The sequence below is a fragment of the Lactuca sativa genome, chromosome 2, assembly GCF_002870075.4.
Source record: "Lactuca sativa cultivar Salinas chromosome 2, Lsat_Salinas_v11, whole genome shotgun sequence".
Taxonomy (NCBI): Eukaryota; Viridiplantae; Streptophyta; class Magnoliopsida; order Asterales; family Asteraceae; genus Lactuca; species Lactuca sativa.
In genome coordinates, this window is record NC_056624.2 from 208,459,017 (window position 1) to 208,476,807 (window position 17,791).

The following is a 17,791-nucleotide window of genomic DNA, read 5'->3' on the forward strand; positions in this document are numbered from 1 at the left end:
GAAACTGTGCTGCAATTGTCGGTTAAAAATGAAAATAGGTTGTCATTTTATGTTAAAAATGAAACAAACATTCAACAACATCAAAGCAACAAACATTTGTTGTTTAGCAATTAATCAAGTTTCACCATTCAAACAGAATTTAAATCAAATTTAATGCTATCATAACAAAACCATCAAAATTTTTGAACATTACACAATATTAAAAATACTCACATCATAAAACTAGACTTAACATACTTAGTTTTAAACAAGATAAAAAGAAAAGTTCAACACATAAGAACAATCTTGTCTCATTCCCACCCGGTTGCACCTGCACCTTCAGCTTATGGTACAAGAGTAGCAACAGCCTCCCACCCATCACCACCACTTAACTGAGATGATTAAAAAACCAAAAAAATATAATTATAAAAATAAAAATCACATCTTTAAAGTTCAAACCATGACAAAATCAACTGAATTATTATCAATCCTTACCCCCAGCCCCTTGTTGGACGATTTTGCCCCTGTCCCAAACATGTTAAACTGCAATATGTAATGTTTTGGGTACTGTTGGATTAATTTACACATAAGTTTGATGGGTTTTCTCCTTGTTGGACGATTTTACCCCTGTCCCAAAAAATCGAATTCAACCTTGATGGGTTTTCCTCACATGATCACTAAATAATATTTTATCTATTTCTCGTGCATACCTATATGAAAAACCATTTTTATTATATTTATTGATTGTACTTTATAAACAACATTTTCTTATCACCAACCTCACATAAAAAACTATGTAATCCTATGGATAATAACCAAGAAATGTGATTATAATTAAGATATTGGATTATTGATCATATTTTATCCTAATATTTATCTTAAGGATGCAAGTCCTTGTTTTTACAGTATCAAAGAACCATAAAAAGCTTACTTTGTTGATCAAGAGATGAATCTTTTGAGAATGCAATGATGGTTGGCCAAGTACATGAAGAATAAGAAGCCTTCAATGGCAGATTCAACTGCAAAACAAAAATTAACTCACTAAAATTATAATAAAAAAAGTAAAAATAAAAATAATATATGGAAAACCTGATCAAAGTACTTTCCTTCCAATTTTGTAGTAACATAGTCATTTAATTCAATCAACACTCAAAATTGCATTTTTTTCACCAAAAGAATCACTGAATCAGTCTTTATGCATATTGAGACAAGACTTCACTAAGGCATTTAATCGAACACCTAATGTACATTACCAGTGACATTACATTTGAAAAAAAAATACATAGAAACTAAATACCATAAACCATGGTATCGTTCAAACACCCCAATTTATAGAAATTACCTAATGCCCACCTAAAAAAAAGTGGAGAAGATGAAATCAAAAAATGCATTAACTTATTACCTCGTATTGTTTCAACACCCCAATAGATTCGACATAATGTCATTTGATTTATTAATCTTCATGATTAATATTACTGGGAAGAATTGATGCACAGACGAAAAAAAAAGCTCCACTGAACTACAGAAGGATTCCGAAATCAGTCAAACTCGTGAACCATAGCAGCTCCGAAATCAATGACGATTCAAAAAAAACAAGAAACTCATTGCTTTTGCTAAGGATACGATAGGTTTCATTGTCTGTAAAACTTATTCACGTATCGATTTTCTTTTCCCACAAAAAGGAGTCAAAAACACTAATCAAACGACACAGTTTTAATTATTGGGTTCCTAATCTTATATACCCTCGAGGGTATATTCACTTTTCTATATATATATATATATATATATATATATATATATATATATATATATATATATATATATATATATATATATATATATATATATATAGGGAAATGATCAAATGAGAACACCTAAAAGGTTGAGAACGCGAGAACAAGTATATTCGTTTGTGATTCCATGTATTCATTTGTGAAGAAATGATAAATTTTTACGCACAATCAACATGAATATGTTTTTTCTCTTCAATTGAAATCAAAGTTGTAAAAATTTATCATTTCTCCACAAATGAATACATGAAATCGCAAATGAATATACTTTGTTCTCGCGTTCTCAACCTTTTTGGTGTTCTCATTTGATCCTACTCCTATATATATATATTAAAATTTGAGCATAAATTATAATAAACGCGTGACATGACCATATTATGATACTTTCATGATTAATTTACTTTCATAATATAATAAAATATCTAAACCGATATTTTACAAAGCTTTGAAAAAGTATGAGGCAGGGCTTTGCCGACGACTAAAGAACTAGAGTTAATATTTATAGTTATGGTCCTTGTAATTTATAACTTTTATCAAGTTTAGTTTGAGGGTAATAAAGTCTTTTTCCACTGTTAGTAACAAAGCTTAAGTGCTTAACTAAGGGTAACGGATGCAAGGACCACCGTTGTTACCAAAAACCATCCACAATTCCACATGGACCATCCATGACAAAAAGTCAGCAATACTAGGACCAAATATGAGATTTTGGCCAAACCAAAGGGATCGAAACCGTATTTTACTCCGATTTGTATGTTGAAAACGTGAAACGCTGAAAACTGGAGGGTGAAGGTCAAGGACTCAAGGATACATGTCAAAACTCAAAAGAGAGCCATGTCAAAGCCGGCAAGTTGGAACGTGGTCCGAATCCCAGATAAATTATTAATACTCTTTCTATTTCTAACTATTTCGACCTGAAATCTTGTTCCCCTATGCACGTTCAAGCACGCAGCTGCTGCTTCTTGCCGGAGAATGACCGGATGGAAACTTTTCGCCGCCGCCGTAGCTACTGTTGCTTTGCTGCATTTCCCGGAATTGGTGCAGTGTCAAGTGGTTGGCGACGAATTCGCCGGTCAGATCAACGACACTGCGTTCCTCCCGTTCATTACCCAGGCAGTATATAGCAGTCTCTCCAACGCCACTTCTACTATTCTTAATAGCGATGTTGGAAATCGATCCTCCTTCTGCGTTAAGGATCGGTAAGCAAACTCTGTGTTCATTTGCATAGAAACAAGATGTAATCGAATTGGAGCAAGCGTAAGAGATTTGGATTATTTGGTAAAACAGATAGTTGACTAAACTGCATGTTCAGTTTTCGTTTTTGGGAAAAGGGAAACAAAAACTGTAGCGACGATGTAATTTTCTAGATGTCAAACACGAAAATTTTGCAACTATACAAAATCATTTTGATGTTCGATTTGCAACAAACTTGACAATCGATTTGCAATTGAATTTAGAAAGTTAAAGTAGAGCTCTATTTGAATGAAAAGTCAAATCAAGATTTTCATTGGGTGAATTTGATTCGATTGTCAACTTTTTTTTTTATGTTGTTAACAGAGAAGTCGAGTGGAATCGAGCTTTCAACTATTCTTCTAATTTGGACTTCTTGACTGCTTGCATTCAGAGAACCAACGGTATGACTCTAGTCTCTTACAAATCACTTGCCCTAATTTCGCTTCTCTTTCCTTCATTAGGTGTTCCAAAAGTTCCTTCGCATATTAAAATTCTAGTTTCTAACAATTGAATTCTATTTGGGATTCCGATCATCCAACAGGAGATGTTACACAACGCATATGCACAGCAGCAGAGTTAAAATTCTACTTTGGAGGGTTTTTTTCTGGTAGCAGTTATATGAAGCCTAACAGGAACTGTAATCTAACCTCCATGATTTCTGGCTGCGAGCCAGGATGGGCATGTGCCACGTCATCCAGCGAGGAAGTTGACATGGAAGATTCTCAGAATATTCCTGCTAGAACTCTCAACTGTCAGCCTTGTTGTGAGGGTTTCTTCTGCCCCAATGGTCTTACTTGCATGATTCGTAAGTATTATTACTATTTGGAACCCTAACCCTTGAATATTCAAAGACACTATCTTTACTAATTCATGAATCTTGTTTTATTTTTATTACAGCTTGCCCATTGGGTTCACATTGCCCAACTGCAACCCTTGACAAAGCTAGTGGCATATGTACACCGTAAGTTTGAGTCCCTTCTTCTGTGTTCATGTTTGTTACACTAGTTGGCATTTGGTTTGAGAGAAACTTTATTACTTTTACATGCAGATATTCTTACCAACTGCCACCTGGACAGCCAAATCATACCTGTGGTGGAGCCAATATATGGGCAGATATTCGCAGCAGTAGTGAGATGTTCTGTTCATCAGGCTTATATTGTCCATCAACTACACAAGAAATACCTTGCAGCAGCGGGTATTCATTCATTTATGTCCCTAAAAAACCAAAACATTTTCTTGCCAAATGCTCATATCCATGTCTCTTGCAATTTCAGGCATTACTGTTCAACAGGCTCTACCTCTGAAAAACGTAAGGCCCCTTTTTCTCTCTCTTTATTCCCCTTTCGTGATGTTGTCTGGATAAATGATGTTTATATATATATTGAGATCATGAGTAAATGTGTAAAAAGTTAGAACTTAATGGGGGACAGCATTTGACCTTTATTGTCTTTATTTTCAGCATGCTTCAAGTTGACTTCATGTGATCGCAACAGTTCCCACCAAAATATTCATGCATATGGAGCGATGCTTATAGTAAGCTAAGCTTAGTTGGTTTTTGCATAAATCCTATATTTTATGAAATGGTAAAAAATAAACATGTAAAGTTTTATTGTTTTTGTGTATCTACTAGGCTGCAATATTTACTATTCTGCTCATCATCTACAACTGCTCCGATCAAATACTTAGCACCCGAGAGAGAAGGCATGCTAAAACCAGGGAAGCAGCTTCAAGACGTGCAAAAGAGAAAGTGAAGGCACACGAAAGATGGAAAATGGCTAGAGAAGCTGCTAAGAAGCATGCAGCTCAAATATCTCGTACATTTTCTCGTAAAAAGGCTGCTCCACAAACTGAGGAACTCTCCATATTACATCATGGTAGAGATGAAATCGATGATGATCAAACTACTTCAAATGTGTCCCATTCCTCATCCAGTGAAAACAGATTGGAGCTAAACAGTCAAACATTTGACAGACAAGCAATGGATAAGGATCTTTACAGTTATGAAGGTTTGAGCCGGAGCACAGAGAGTAAAGCTACAAATGGCAAAAAGAAAATGCAAAAAGAAAAAGAAAAGGAAAAAGGAATTCATACCCATAGCCAAATCTTTAACTATGCGTATGGTCAGATTGAGAAAGAGAAAGCCATGCAAGAGAATCAAAACCTGACTTTTTCTGGAGTAATCTCAATGGCTGTTAACACGGAGGTGAGAAAAAGACCTAAAATTGAGATTGCTTTCAAAGATCTTACTCTAACTTTAAAAGGGAAAGGGAAGCATCTGTTGAGATGTGTGACTGGAAAAATCATGCCTGGAAGAATCACAGCTGTGATGGGCCCATCTGGGGCAGGGAAGACAACTTTTCTCAATGCAATAGCAGGAAAAGCACATGGATGTAGTATAAGCGGTTCCATTTCTGTAAATGGGAAACCGGATTCAATCCATTCATATAAAAAAATCATTGGATTTGTCCCACAAGATGACATTGTCCATGGGAATCTGACTGTGGAGGAGAATCTCTGGTTCAGTGCAAAATGCAGGTATGAAAGTAAAAGAGTAAAAGTATCAAGTATATATATATATATATATATATATATATATATATATATATATATATATATATATATATATATATATATATGTTGATGTTGGTATTTTTGTTTGTAGGTTGCCAGCAAAGATGCTGAAGCAAGATAGGGTTTTGGTTGTTGAGAGAGTTATAGAGTCGTTAGGTCTGCAAGCAGTGAGAAGCTCTTTGGTTGGAACTGTAGAGAAGCGTGGGATATCTGGAGGACAGAGGAAAAGAGTAAATGTTGGTTTGGAAATGGTAATGGAACCTTCTGTTTTGATTTTAGATGAACCGACTTCTGGTTTGGATAGTTCGTCTTCTCAGTTGCTTCTTAGAGCTCTCAGAAGGGAGACTATTGAAGGGGTGAATGTTAGCATGGTTGTTCACCAACCAAGGTAAGTAATAAATAGCAGTGAATTAAATTTAAAAGTTTGAATTAAAATAATAAATGGTTTGGTTTTGTACTTTTGTTGCAGCTACTCTTTGTTCCAGACGTTTGACGACTTAATACTTTTAGCAAAAGGCGGACTTACCGTTTACCATGGACCAGTAAGAAAAGTTGAAGAATACTTTTCAGGGATGGGGATCAAGGTTCCAGATCGCGTTAATCCTCCAGATTACTTCATAGATGTTCTAGAAGGAATGGTGAAACCAAGCACGAGTTCGGGTGTAGTAACTCATGAACAGCTTCCAGTTAGATGGATGCTTCATAAGGGTTACCCTGTGCCCCCTGACATGCGTAGAAACTCTGCTATGTTTCCAGAAGTTTCATCTTCAGTTTCAGTTTCAGGTTCAGGTAATAATGATGAGGAACATTCCTTTGCTGGTGAGATTTGGCAGGATGTAAAGACAAATGTGGAGGTTAGAAGAGACGTTTTACGCCATAATTTCTTGCCAACTAAGGATTTGTCAAACCGCACCACTCCTGGAATTTTCATCCAGTATCGATACTTTCTCGGAAGGTAATAAAATAAGATAATTTGTGTTTAATAAATTTAGAATTTTCTTTTACATTACATAATTTTGAATGAATGTTTAGGGTTGCTAAGCAGCGGTTACGGGAATCTAAGCTACAATTAATAGACTATTTAATCTTATTACTTGCTGGAGCATGCTTGGGTTCGATTATTAAATCAAAAGAAGAGACTTTCGGGGCTCCTGGATACACTTACTCCATTATTGCAGTATGTAAGTATCAGCGGTCACTGTTATTACTGTTACTGATATTGATACTGATAAAGCTGTTTGTTATGTTATGGCAGCTTTGCTATGTAAAGTTGCGGCGTTGAGAACGTTTTCATTGGATAAGTTACAATATTGGAGAGAGCGTGCATCTGGGATTAGTAGTCTGGCTCATTTTCTCGCTAAAGATACAATCGACCATTTCAGTACAGTGATAAAGCCAGCGGTTTATCTGTCCATGTTTTATTTCTTCAGCTACCCGAGATCTTCTTTTGCAGAAAACTACACGGTTTTGGTGTGCCTTGTCTACTGTGTGACTGGCATTGCCTACATGTTGGCCATATTTCTTGATCCTGGTCCATCACAGCTGGTGGGTAATTAATTAATTACCATTTTGCATTAAATTTACAAAGTTTAAAAAACTCTTTATGGGTTATGCAGTTTGCGGTGCTCCTTCCTGTAGTTTTGACTCTTGTGTCAACACAGACAGAAAATAGCGACTTCTTGAAGAATGTGTCAAAGCTGTGTTACCCTAAGTGGGCCCTTGAAGCATTTGTAATTGCAAATGCAAACAGGTAATCGTGGTTTAAAATATTATTGTGTTGAAGAAAATAAGGCGTTGGTTTGAAAATTGAGCTTTTTGATGAAACAGGTATTCTGGGGTGTGGCTGATAACGCGTTGTGGGGCACTTTTAAGATTCGGATATAATGTACATGACTGGGGTCTTTGTATATTCGTTCTTATCATGATTGGTGTTCTTAGCCGTATCTCCGCCTTCTTTGGCATGCTCATTGTTCATAAGAATTAAGACCTCTCAAATCTCAATGTTTCTTCATGTTTGCTTTGCAGCATATAAGAGAGGTATGATATGAAATGAATGTTGTATTAGTGAGATATAGTTAGTTAGTTAGTTAGTTAGTTATATTAGGTTATACTTGTAGTATACCATACCAGGAGGAGTAGAAAACTTCATTTTTTGAGTTTCATTCATTTTCATTTTCATTTTCATTTGTTTGTGTGAAAACTGAAAAGCAAACCAACCGCTTTTTGCTTTTCCCATCCCATTCCCATGTAATGATAATATCCCCATAAAACTGCCTAGTGAATTACCTAGTAAATGATTATTTCTTCGAAATCTTATTTTTCATTGTTATATATCATTTGTAACACCTCAAACTTCATATATTATTTTAAGGGTTAATGTCATAAAAATCATCAAATTTTCAGGGTTTTGTCGGTTTTGCCTAAAGTTGAAATTTATGTCCGTTTTTACCCAAACATTTTCGAAAAAATGTTCGGTTTTACCCTTTTACCGGTGATAATAGGTTTTCCAGGTTACCATTATATTAAATTCGCAAAAAAACCCTTAAGTTTACCATGTTTTTGTGTTTTTACCCATAAGTTTATAATTTTTTTTACACTTTTACCCTAAGTATATTTTTTTTATAATATACATATTCATATGATTTTTCTGTTTGAATATGTATAATATGAAAAAAAAAATACATAGGGTAAAAGTATAAAAAAAATTATAAACTTAAGGTAAAAACGTAAAAAAACTGTAAACTTAAAGGTTTTTTGCGAAATTAGTATAATGGTAACCTGTTATCACCGGTAAAAGGGTAAAACCGAACATTTTTTGGAAAATGTTAGGGTAAAAACGGACATAAAATTCAACTTTGGGCAAAACCGATAAAACCCTGAAAACTTAAGGGTTTTTATGATATTAGCCCTTATTTTAATTATTATATGAAATCAGATCTCAATTGTAAAATGTTGTTTATTTGTTTGACGATGACACAACAATGGCATATGTAAACGTTTTGAAATCCTCTTTAATAAATGAGTATCAAATTTTGGATTAGATTATTATTTAATAGCATTAACCTCAAAAAGTATATATATATATATATATATATATATATATATATATATATATATATATATATATATATATATATATATATATATATATATATATATATATATATAGAGAGAGAGAGAGAGAGAGAGAGATAGAGAGAGAGAGATGGGTTTAATTGAGAAAATAAAAAAGATTGAGAATAGGGGAATCATTCTCAGTCACTCATTTAATCTAAGCATAAAAGGCACGGTGACAAACTTGTAAATATCGTAATAACATTCAATCTCAAATACGTAACTATAGAGAATTTGATAATTGTTCGTTCATCATCAAAAATTTTCCTCCAACCTTCAATAATCATCCAGATTTCTTCAACTAAACCGGAATTTCGTCGTTGTTCATGAAATTGGAATCGGAGTTCTAGACTCGCAGTCACAGTCGACATTGAGGGACTTGGAATCGGTACTCACAGGTTCCCAATCGGATTTTCGAAAATCAAAATCAAATTGAGAAATCGATCAGAGATAGGATGTCGCATCTGAAGTCGAAATCGGAAGTATATGATGATTTGGAATTGATAACTTGATGTTTTTAACATTTTTAAAATAGTTAACTTGTTTGCACTCCAACTGTTTGATGAAATGTATAAACTAAATTACCACATTATATTCACATATGAATATGTTTTCTCACCTAAATCAATATATGATTATTAAAAACACAAAACAAATATGCAAGTCTGTATGTTATTCATATGTGAATAACATATAAAAATTATATATATTTGTCAAAATACCTTCAATATTCATAAGTGAATATACCTTGTAATATTCATATGTGAATATACTGTGTAATATTCATAAGTGAATATATCATCTAATATTCACAAGTGAATATATTCTGTAATATTCACATGTGATATACCATGATCATGAATTTTGGTATATTTAAAATCATTATTTGATAAAAATAGCTTATAAAAATTAACAAAAAACGAAAAAAAAAAAAAAACTATGTTTTTGTATATATTAAGGTAATGATTAGCATAGTTTAAGGAAATATGTTATGTTGGAAAACACATGTGCATTCGTTTCTCATTTCCGCCGGTACGTTGGAGGCTTTTGCGGCAAAAATAAATGATTGGCTAAGAATGATTCCCCCATTCTCAACCTTTCTTTTTTCTCAATTGAACTCTCCCATATATATATATATATATATATATATATATATATATATATATATATATATATATATATATATATATATATATATATATATATATATATATATATATATATATATATATATATGGTTAAGTTCATATGAAACCACTTTATTTTGTGAGACATGGGGACCTATTTATGTCCCTTGATAAAAAATATGTTGGATTAGGTGTCTAAGCCCATAACTATAATTGGTATATACTTGAATTAATAGCAGCACAGTCCTTTTGGGTTGCCCTCAAACCTAGCAACCGGACAAGGAAATTATGAAAGGAGAGATATTAATTTATTATAAGATTAATAAATTAATATAAATGAATTTATTAATATGTTAAAAGATTAATATATTAATAAGAAATCATTTAGTTTAATTAATTGTTAGCCAGAAATTAATTAGAATTAATTTTGGGGTTAAAAGAATTAATTATAAAGTGCAGGGACTATTTTGCAATTATCTAATAGTTGAGTGGAAGGCTCCAGAACCTCCTTGGAAGGAGGTGGACAAAATCTATAGGGGAAACCCTAAGGATTTCGTCCAAGGGGGCTTGGATAAGGCCTTTGGCTTTGCTTAGGCCCTAAGCAAGGAGCATTAGGGTTTTTCCTAAACCCTAGATCCCTCAACTATATAAGGAGCCTCCTGGTTCACATTTTGGTCACTCTTTCTTTGGAAGAAACCCTTAGGGCCGAAAATTGCATACTCCCTCTCTCTCCTTCTACTTTCCTTCTTGCTAGTTTGGGTGTGATTTCATTAGAGGCATTACACTTGTGGTGCTAAGCTTCCAAGAAGATCAAGATCAAGATCAAGGAATTATCAATTGTTTACTATAACAATTGAAAGGTATGTAATTACTAAACCCTAGTTTGTTAATTTTGATATTAGCCTCTCTCCTATAGGGTTCTTGTTTTGCAATTCAAAGTTGTATGTTCAATAGATAAAACATAGATCCAAAGTAGGTTGCATGTGAACTTAGGAATTGTTTTTCTAGTTTATTTGTTTTACCTAAAACCCATCAGTGGTATCAGAGCCATTGTTGTTTTAAATTGAATTGCTATAATAGTTGAATTGCAAATTAGGGTTTATAGCCATTAAACCCTAAAGGCCAAAATTTTCGATTTTAGGGTTTTGGTGCAAAGGGTTTTCGAAAACCCTAGCCTCCATGAACCCTAGTCGAAATTAGGGTTAGGGTTTCCAAAACCCTAGCCTCCTCCCTTTGTAATTTCGAAATATGCTCCCCCTTTTAAGGTTTCTTTGTTTTGGATAATAGTTGCCTTATTGGATAACTGAGATAAATAAGGAAATTATCCTATCCCCATATTTTCGAAATCTAGAAAGGATATGGATTAGGATTATATTAAGTGTTTGATTTAATTAGATAATCCTTACTAGATTTAATTAATTAATTAAAAGTTAATTAATAGACAAATATTAAATCTAGTTATTTGGTTGAGAAAATTAAGGAAATTATCCTATCCCCATATTTTTTGAAATCTAGAAGGGATATGGATTAGGATTAAGTTAATTGTTTAATTTAATTAGATAATCCTTAAAAGATTTAATAAATTAATTAAAAGTTAATTAATAGATAAATATTAAATCTAATTAATTGGTTTACTTAAATTTAAAATTTAATAGTTTAAATTTCGAAAAATTTATATAAACCCTTGAAGTTTTAAAATGTTTTAAAACACACCTTATATGTATATTAAAAGTTAAATATTATATATGTATAAGAATATGGTCAGTCAAATCGCTAGTATGCCTCATTCACGAAGCCAATCTATAAGGGGGGGTATAAGGAAACTGCCTATAAAATGGTAGTTGAATGGGTGTCCACTCTCACCCACCGCTTCCTTGATTAGTGGAGGGTCGTTAGCAGAACGGATTTGATAGGACAACTACATCTCATTAAAAGTATAATGTTATTAAAGAAAGTACTAGAACATTATTTTACAAAATCCCAACTCTAGTTACTTTAGGAAAAATGTGAAAAGTATGCTAATCCATGAAATTGCACATTATGCTTTATTGGTCGTTAGTGGAGCGTGTGTGGTTAACTGGCACACTAAAAGGCACTAATAAAGAGTAGTAATGGGTATCTCATAATTGTCATTTTGATGGAGCGTGTGTGGTTTACCGGCACATCAATAGTTAATGATAAAGACAATGAGGTTACCAAGCACATTTGCATGGTTATTCACATCTTGTTTGTGATCCTCGGCATCCCGGTCACAAATAGAAGAGCATAATCCGAGATTAAAACATGCCATTGAATAGTTTCAATGTATCTCAAAGAATCTAGGAGTTTCCAATACATTTAAAACTTAACCTTCTTTTTCGTTTTTCATGGTGGAAATTGGTAAATCGTCATTTACCTACCTTCAAATATTCTGCAAATTGGATTACGGCATCCCTCTTCCAATTTGTGGAATGTTGTGTTGGATCCTAGCCTCGATGTTTCTTTTGGGTGTTACATCAAGGATTCTTATCAACTAACTTGAATTTTCTCCCATTTTTGTAGATGTCTGAATCTAACCATGGTCTTCCCGAATCTAAAGGAAAAAGTATTCCTGCTCAAGGTTTGTTACACTATGAAGGTGAAAGTTCAATCCCTACCATGTGGACTAACTTGATTCCACTTCCTCCACCTCCTCCCGTTGTTCTCCCAAACCTACAAGTTCGAAGGCTTGAAAAGTTCAAGCTCACTCAAGCCCTTTTGGCAAGTAAACACGAAGATGGGAAACCTGTGTGTGTACACGTCTTAGAGATGAAGTCACACATTGATAGGTTAAGCATGTTTGGTGTCGAGATTTCAAGTGAGTTGGCTGTTGACTGGGTTCTTCAGTCACTTCCTGAATCATATAGTGAGTTCGTTAGAGAGTACTATATAATGGATTACGACGTGACCCTCATTGATCTCACCTATTTGCTTATAGTTGTTGAATCAACAATGATTTGGCGTGCTGATCAAGCAAATTTGTCTGGTGAATCAAACTTCCAAACTTCAAGGGACATTGAAAATGATGACATTGGAGATCCAGAAAAGGTAAACTCTGAGATTGTTCCTTGTGTCATTCCAAAAGAGTCCATTTGCTTTTATTGCCAAGAGAAGGGGCATTGGAGACGAAGCTGCCCTATCTACCTGAGAGATCTAAGAGATGGGAGAGTCTAGTGTTATGACTCCTCCTTGGGTATAAAATACACTATCTAACTCCATCAAGTTCCTATTCATTGATTCTTAATACATAATGTGATAAGATTACATTTGAATGTTTTGCAGGATCAGAGAAAAGAGAGGAAGCTTGATGGAAAAGCAAGATGAGTCTGATCACGAAGAAATGGATCACCGTCGCATGGATTCGAAGATCAGATTTTGAGCTTAGAAAGTTATGATAGATTTGTTAGGAATAAATACATAGTTTTTTAGTTGATTTTGCATTGTAAGGACAAGTTTTCCGCTGCTTTTATGAATAAAATAAAATTTTTGGTTTGAATAATTTTATATATCCTTGCAATGAAGTCGTTATGAAAAAATTGATGTATTGTTATCAATAATGGATTTGATTCTTAATTATGTCATTTGTGGAAATGTCGAGAGTTTGCCAAATGAGGAAAGATTCTCATCGCCCAAGCTTCAATTGGACAGAAACTTGGAGTCATGCAACTTGATTGCGTGATGAATGAGAAACTTCATATTTGGAAATTAGACTAATTCTTTGACAAAGTGTCAAGAGAAGGACTAGGATATCAAGTACACTAGGTTGTACATTGATCAAGTCCACCACGAGAGTGATAAAGATATTCGTCATGATTTACTAAAGTTTAGTGAATATGGTTATGCTTATAAGATTAAATATAATTCTGAGTTGATTGAAAGAATTTCAATCAATGGCAGAACGAATAAGAAGAATCAAGTAGGCAGAAAGATAAAAGTATCTCTATTCTAAGAAGAAGGGAGAGTAACTTTTATTGTGTTTTATGATAAGTCTTAATGATTAGGAACCATATCTCAATTGATCCTCTAAGTAAGTCTTAGTACATTTGCATGTCTAAGAAGAGGAATCGAGAATTGTGGAAATGGTTAAAATCAAGAAGTCAATCATACTTCGTTCCAACATCAAGTCTTAGAGTTATACTCCAAGATTGTGAATTGAGTGACAAGTCTCAAGAAGGTTTATAACACTCATCAAATGTGGAATTTGGAAAAGTTTTCTTATTCTTGCACATTTAAAATTTGTAAGTTGTCTTGGATAAGACAAAGACCAACTAGGACAAATTTTGTGAAGTGTTTTGTCTTGATAAGAACCACACTAACTCTTGAATATTTGTTTTGTCGAGGAAAGTTTCCTGACAAGAGAATCGTATATGTCAAAAGATCAGTGGGAGTTTTAATGATCTTGAAAAAGGTTTCAAGAACTAATCAAGAATAAACCTTATCGATCATCACTAGCACACGACTTGAGGTTTATAGCCTATCATGGATGACATACTCCTTTTCTATGCCATTCCAATTGAATTAATTATGCAAGTGAGTTCTATGAGTTCTCATGTGAATGCATAAAGACATAGCACCTTGATCAATGGAAAGTACATTGATAAGTAAGGATGAGTTGATAAACCACTTGGAAGACATGGTGGGCACTCGTGTTACCATGAGGCAAAAAATCGAGATTGAGAAAGTTCAGTCCATATGAGTTTGGATTTGTCACAAACTTTGGTTTTGACAAATTCACATGGATAGGAACTTATACACCACAAAATCTAAGTGTCATAAGATTACCTCCTTCATGAAAATGACTGTGAGGAAATGCTTTCACTAAGAGAGATTTTAAGAAGATAGCAATTGTGGAAATTGTATTCTCAAATTCGATTATGGTTACGGCATCCCTTTCCATAGTTCGAATTATGAGATTTGACAATTAGTCTGAACATTTGGGACTTAGTGACATAAGTTCTGAATTTGTCTAGACACACATATGAGCTTTCTAAGGCAAAGGTGTATGATTTTAAGAAGCTTTGATAAAGGCTTATCAAAGCATTAGGTATTAGAAATATGAACTTAAGGAATTCAATAAGCATTGTTCTCTGGAAGTTTAATTTTTTTCTGAATACATGTCAAAGCTAGTGGGAGCATAAGTGTTATGCTGGTAAGAAAATAATCATCATGTTAGTGGGAGCATGATTATTATGGTAAAGTATTGCGAGTTAGCAATATTAATTATAGAAAACAAAGATTCACTTTGCAAAGTTGTAATGTTTGAAAAGTTGTTTTGCTATAATTAAGGGAGAGAATATTATACTTCATTTCAAAATTCTAAAGCTTAGATTGAGAAATGTTAATAAATTTAGTCAAGGATATATAGTGCATTCTCAAATTCGATTATGATCACGGCATCCATCTTCATAGATCGAAATGTGGGAACAGGACACATAAAATATTATGTCAGAAGGATGATAAAGTATCACTTCTTTATGTGAGACATTATGCATCATGCTTCGGGTATAGGATCGATTGCATATGCTGTAATATTTTACCATTCTAAAATTTTCCAAATGCCTAGAGCATTAAGAGGGAAAAAGGAAATAGAATCGGTTTTGACTAAAAATAATTAAACAACTATCAAAGGAAAATCTGAGGTTCACTGAGGATTTGTCGCTTGTGAGTAGTTAGAAGTATAGTACTGAATGGGCTATATTGACATTATTATGAATAGATAAGATTCTATTAAGAATAAGCTGTCATATGACAAATATGGAAATGTCTCCATATTGGGAGTTGGATGTTGAGGGTCTGTGTCTAGATTAGAAACTTTTATGCAAGAAGGATGTTCAAAGGAATGTACTTTGAATGTGAGACTTCACGTCTATGGAATTATCTTGTAACAATTTCCGATAGAGTACTTTGTAATTTCATTTGCCAAGTCTTGGTGACTTTTGTGCTGTGACTTTGCGAAAGGATCGTTGCATAAAATGTTAGAATCTAGCATATTCTAGTAGTTGCAAGAACCTTGTGTTCTAACACTAATAATAGGGATTGGGAATTGTGAAATGAGCATCATTGGAAAGGTTTTTCAATTGATCTATTTCGCAAAGTATGGACCATAGGAAACCAAAGTGTGCATGCTTGGAGCATGGGACAATTGTGGTTATAATTCAAGTAATAAGTTGATTTTCTGAAACTGTAAGCAATGAATAATGAGTAATCAATATGGTGTTTAAATAAAAGTGTTTTTATTTACGCTCAAAAGCTTTGGGGCCATATAGGATTAATATTATTATTGCGTTTCACTTTGCATGTTTTGACTTCCCGAATAATAAGATTATTCAAACTCCACAGTCGCTCGTACTTTTGGAAGTAAGTAGTGAATCAAGACTGTCATGAACTGGATTGTAGAATTGTCTAAGGATAGACATGGCAATAGATTTGCTGCAACGTTCATGAGTACTCAGAAATTGAGATTTGAGTATTGGATAAACCCACGCTCAGAGTATTACTTCATGGAATTCATCACGAGTAATACTGAGACGATAATATCTATAATCTTGAAACAAAGATATATGAGTTGTAATTTGCAAGTCGGCTATACATTGGTGATACGAAAACGCATCAGTAACTTGGTGTTATAAAACGTATTGTCATGTATGGTTTTATGAGTAAAAGATACAAGCATATGAGTCAATGTTTATTCGTTCCTTTTTCCTTAACCGGAAAAGCGATATCTGTGGGCCCCTCGATGATTTGGTGTTGACTTATGTGCTGGGCCCAGCCAGGACTAATTGATGTGTTCAATTAGAAGTCCTATATCATCACAAATCAGAAATCGGGAAACATAGATTCTGGACAAAGAGATTGATTATATTCCATGTCTTATGTCTAGAGATATCTAGTAGAACGAAGGGTCATGTGATCTCTTATCTTAGGACTCGTAACTGACTGGGTCAGAGTTCGGTAGCAGCTTTTTGGAAGCTACAATTTGCTGGTCAAATTTAGAAGGCATGCTAGCAATTATAGTTACAGACTTATCCAAGTGGGAGACTGTTGGATTAGGTGTCTAAGCCCATAACTATAATTGGTATATACTTGAATTGATAGCAGCACAGTCCTTTTGGGTTGCCCTCAAACCTAGCAACCGGACAAGGAAATTATGAAAGGAGAGATATTAATTTATTATAAGATTAATAAATTAATATAAATGAATTTATTAATATGTTAAAAGATTAATATATTAATAAGAAATCATTTAGTTTAATTAATTGTTAGCCAGAAATTAATTAGAATTAATTTTGGGGTTAAAAGAATTAATTATAAAGTGCAAGGACTAGTTTGCAATTATCTAATAGTTGAGTGGAAGGCTCCAGAACCTCCTTGGAAGGAGGTGGACAAAATCTATAGGGGAAACCCTAAGGATTTCGTCCAAGGGGGCTTGGATAAGGCCTTTGGCTTTGCTTAGGCCCTAAGCAAGGAGCATTAGGGTTTTTCCTAAACCCTAGATCCCTCAACTATATAAGGAGCCTCCTGGTTCACATTTTGGTCACTCTTTCTTTGGAAGAAACCCTTAGGGCCGAAAATTGCATACTCCCTCTCTCTCCTTCTACTTTCCTTCTTGCTAGTTTGGGTGTGATTTCATTAGAAGCATTACACTTGTGGTGCTAAGCTTCCAAGAAGATCAAGATCAAGATCAAGGAATTATCAATTGTTTACTATAACAATTGAAAGGTATGTAATTACTAAACCCTAGTTTGTTAATTTTGATATTAGCCTCTCTCCTCTAGGGTTCTTGTTTTGCAATTCAAAGTTGTATGTTCAATATATAAAACATAGATCCAAAGTAGGTTGCATGTGAACTTAGGAATTGTTTTTCTAGTTTATTTGTTTTACCTAAAACCCATCAAAATAATCTAAGGCTGAGATCAAAACATACAATCTGATAAGAGGCGGTGACAATTTTGAAAATTTATC

At 33.7% G+C, this 17,791-nt stretch overlaps 1 protein-coding gene and 1 long non-coding RNA gene across 3 annotated transcripts; one reads left to right on the top strand and one right to left on the bottom strand.

The window, feature by feature from the left end:
- Positions 1–241: 241 nt before the first annotated feature.
- Positions 242–1,532, bottom strand: LOC122196785 (uncharacterized). 2 transcript variants are annotated; one of them, XR_006188853.2, is made up of 2 exons: positions 911–1,532; positions 242–606 (listed from the first exon to the last, which is right to left on the bottom strand). It is a non-coding gene; the product is annotated as an uncharacterized LOC122196785 (long non-coding RNA). The 2 variants fall into 2 exon arrangements; XR_006188852.2 differs by having other exon boundaries at positions 242–689.
- A 1,021-nt stretch (positions 1,533–2,553) lies between these two features.
- On the top strand, positions 2,554–7,881 carry LOC111882551 (ABC transporter G family member 24). The gene is made up of 14 exons (XM_023878928.3): positions 2,554–2,965; positions 3,324–3,400; positions 3,541–3,804; positions 3,897–3,960; positions 4,048–4,194; positions 4,274–4,308; positions 4,459–4,532; positions 4,630–5,534; positions 5,662–5,958; positions 6,040–6,525; positions 6,603–6,751; positions 6,826–7,115; positions 7,187–7,320; positions 7,398–7,881. The coding sequence occupies exons 1-14, from the start codon at positions 2,739–2,741 to the stop codon at positions 7,552–7,554; spliced, it is 3,306 nt and encodes a 1,101-aa protein (XP_023734696.1). The 5' UTR covers positions 2,554–2,738; the 3' UTR covers positions 7,555–7,881.
- The last annotated feature ends 9,910 nt before the right edge of the window (positions 7,882–17,791 follow it).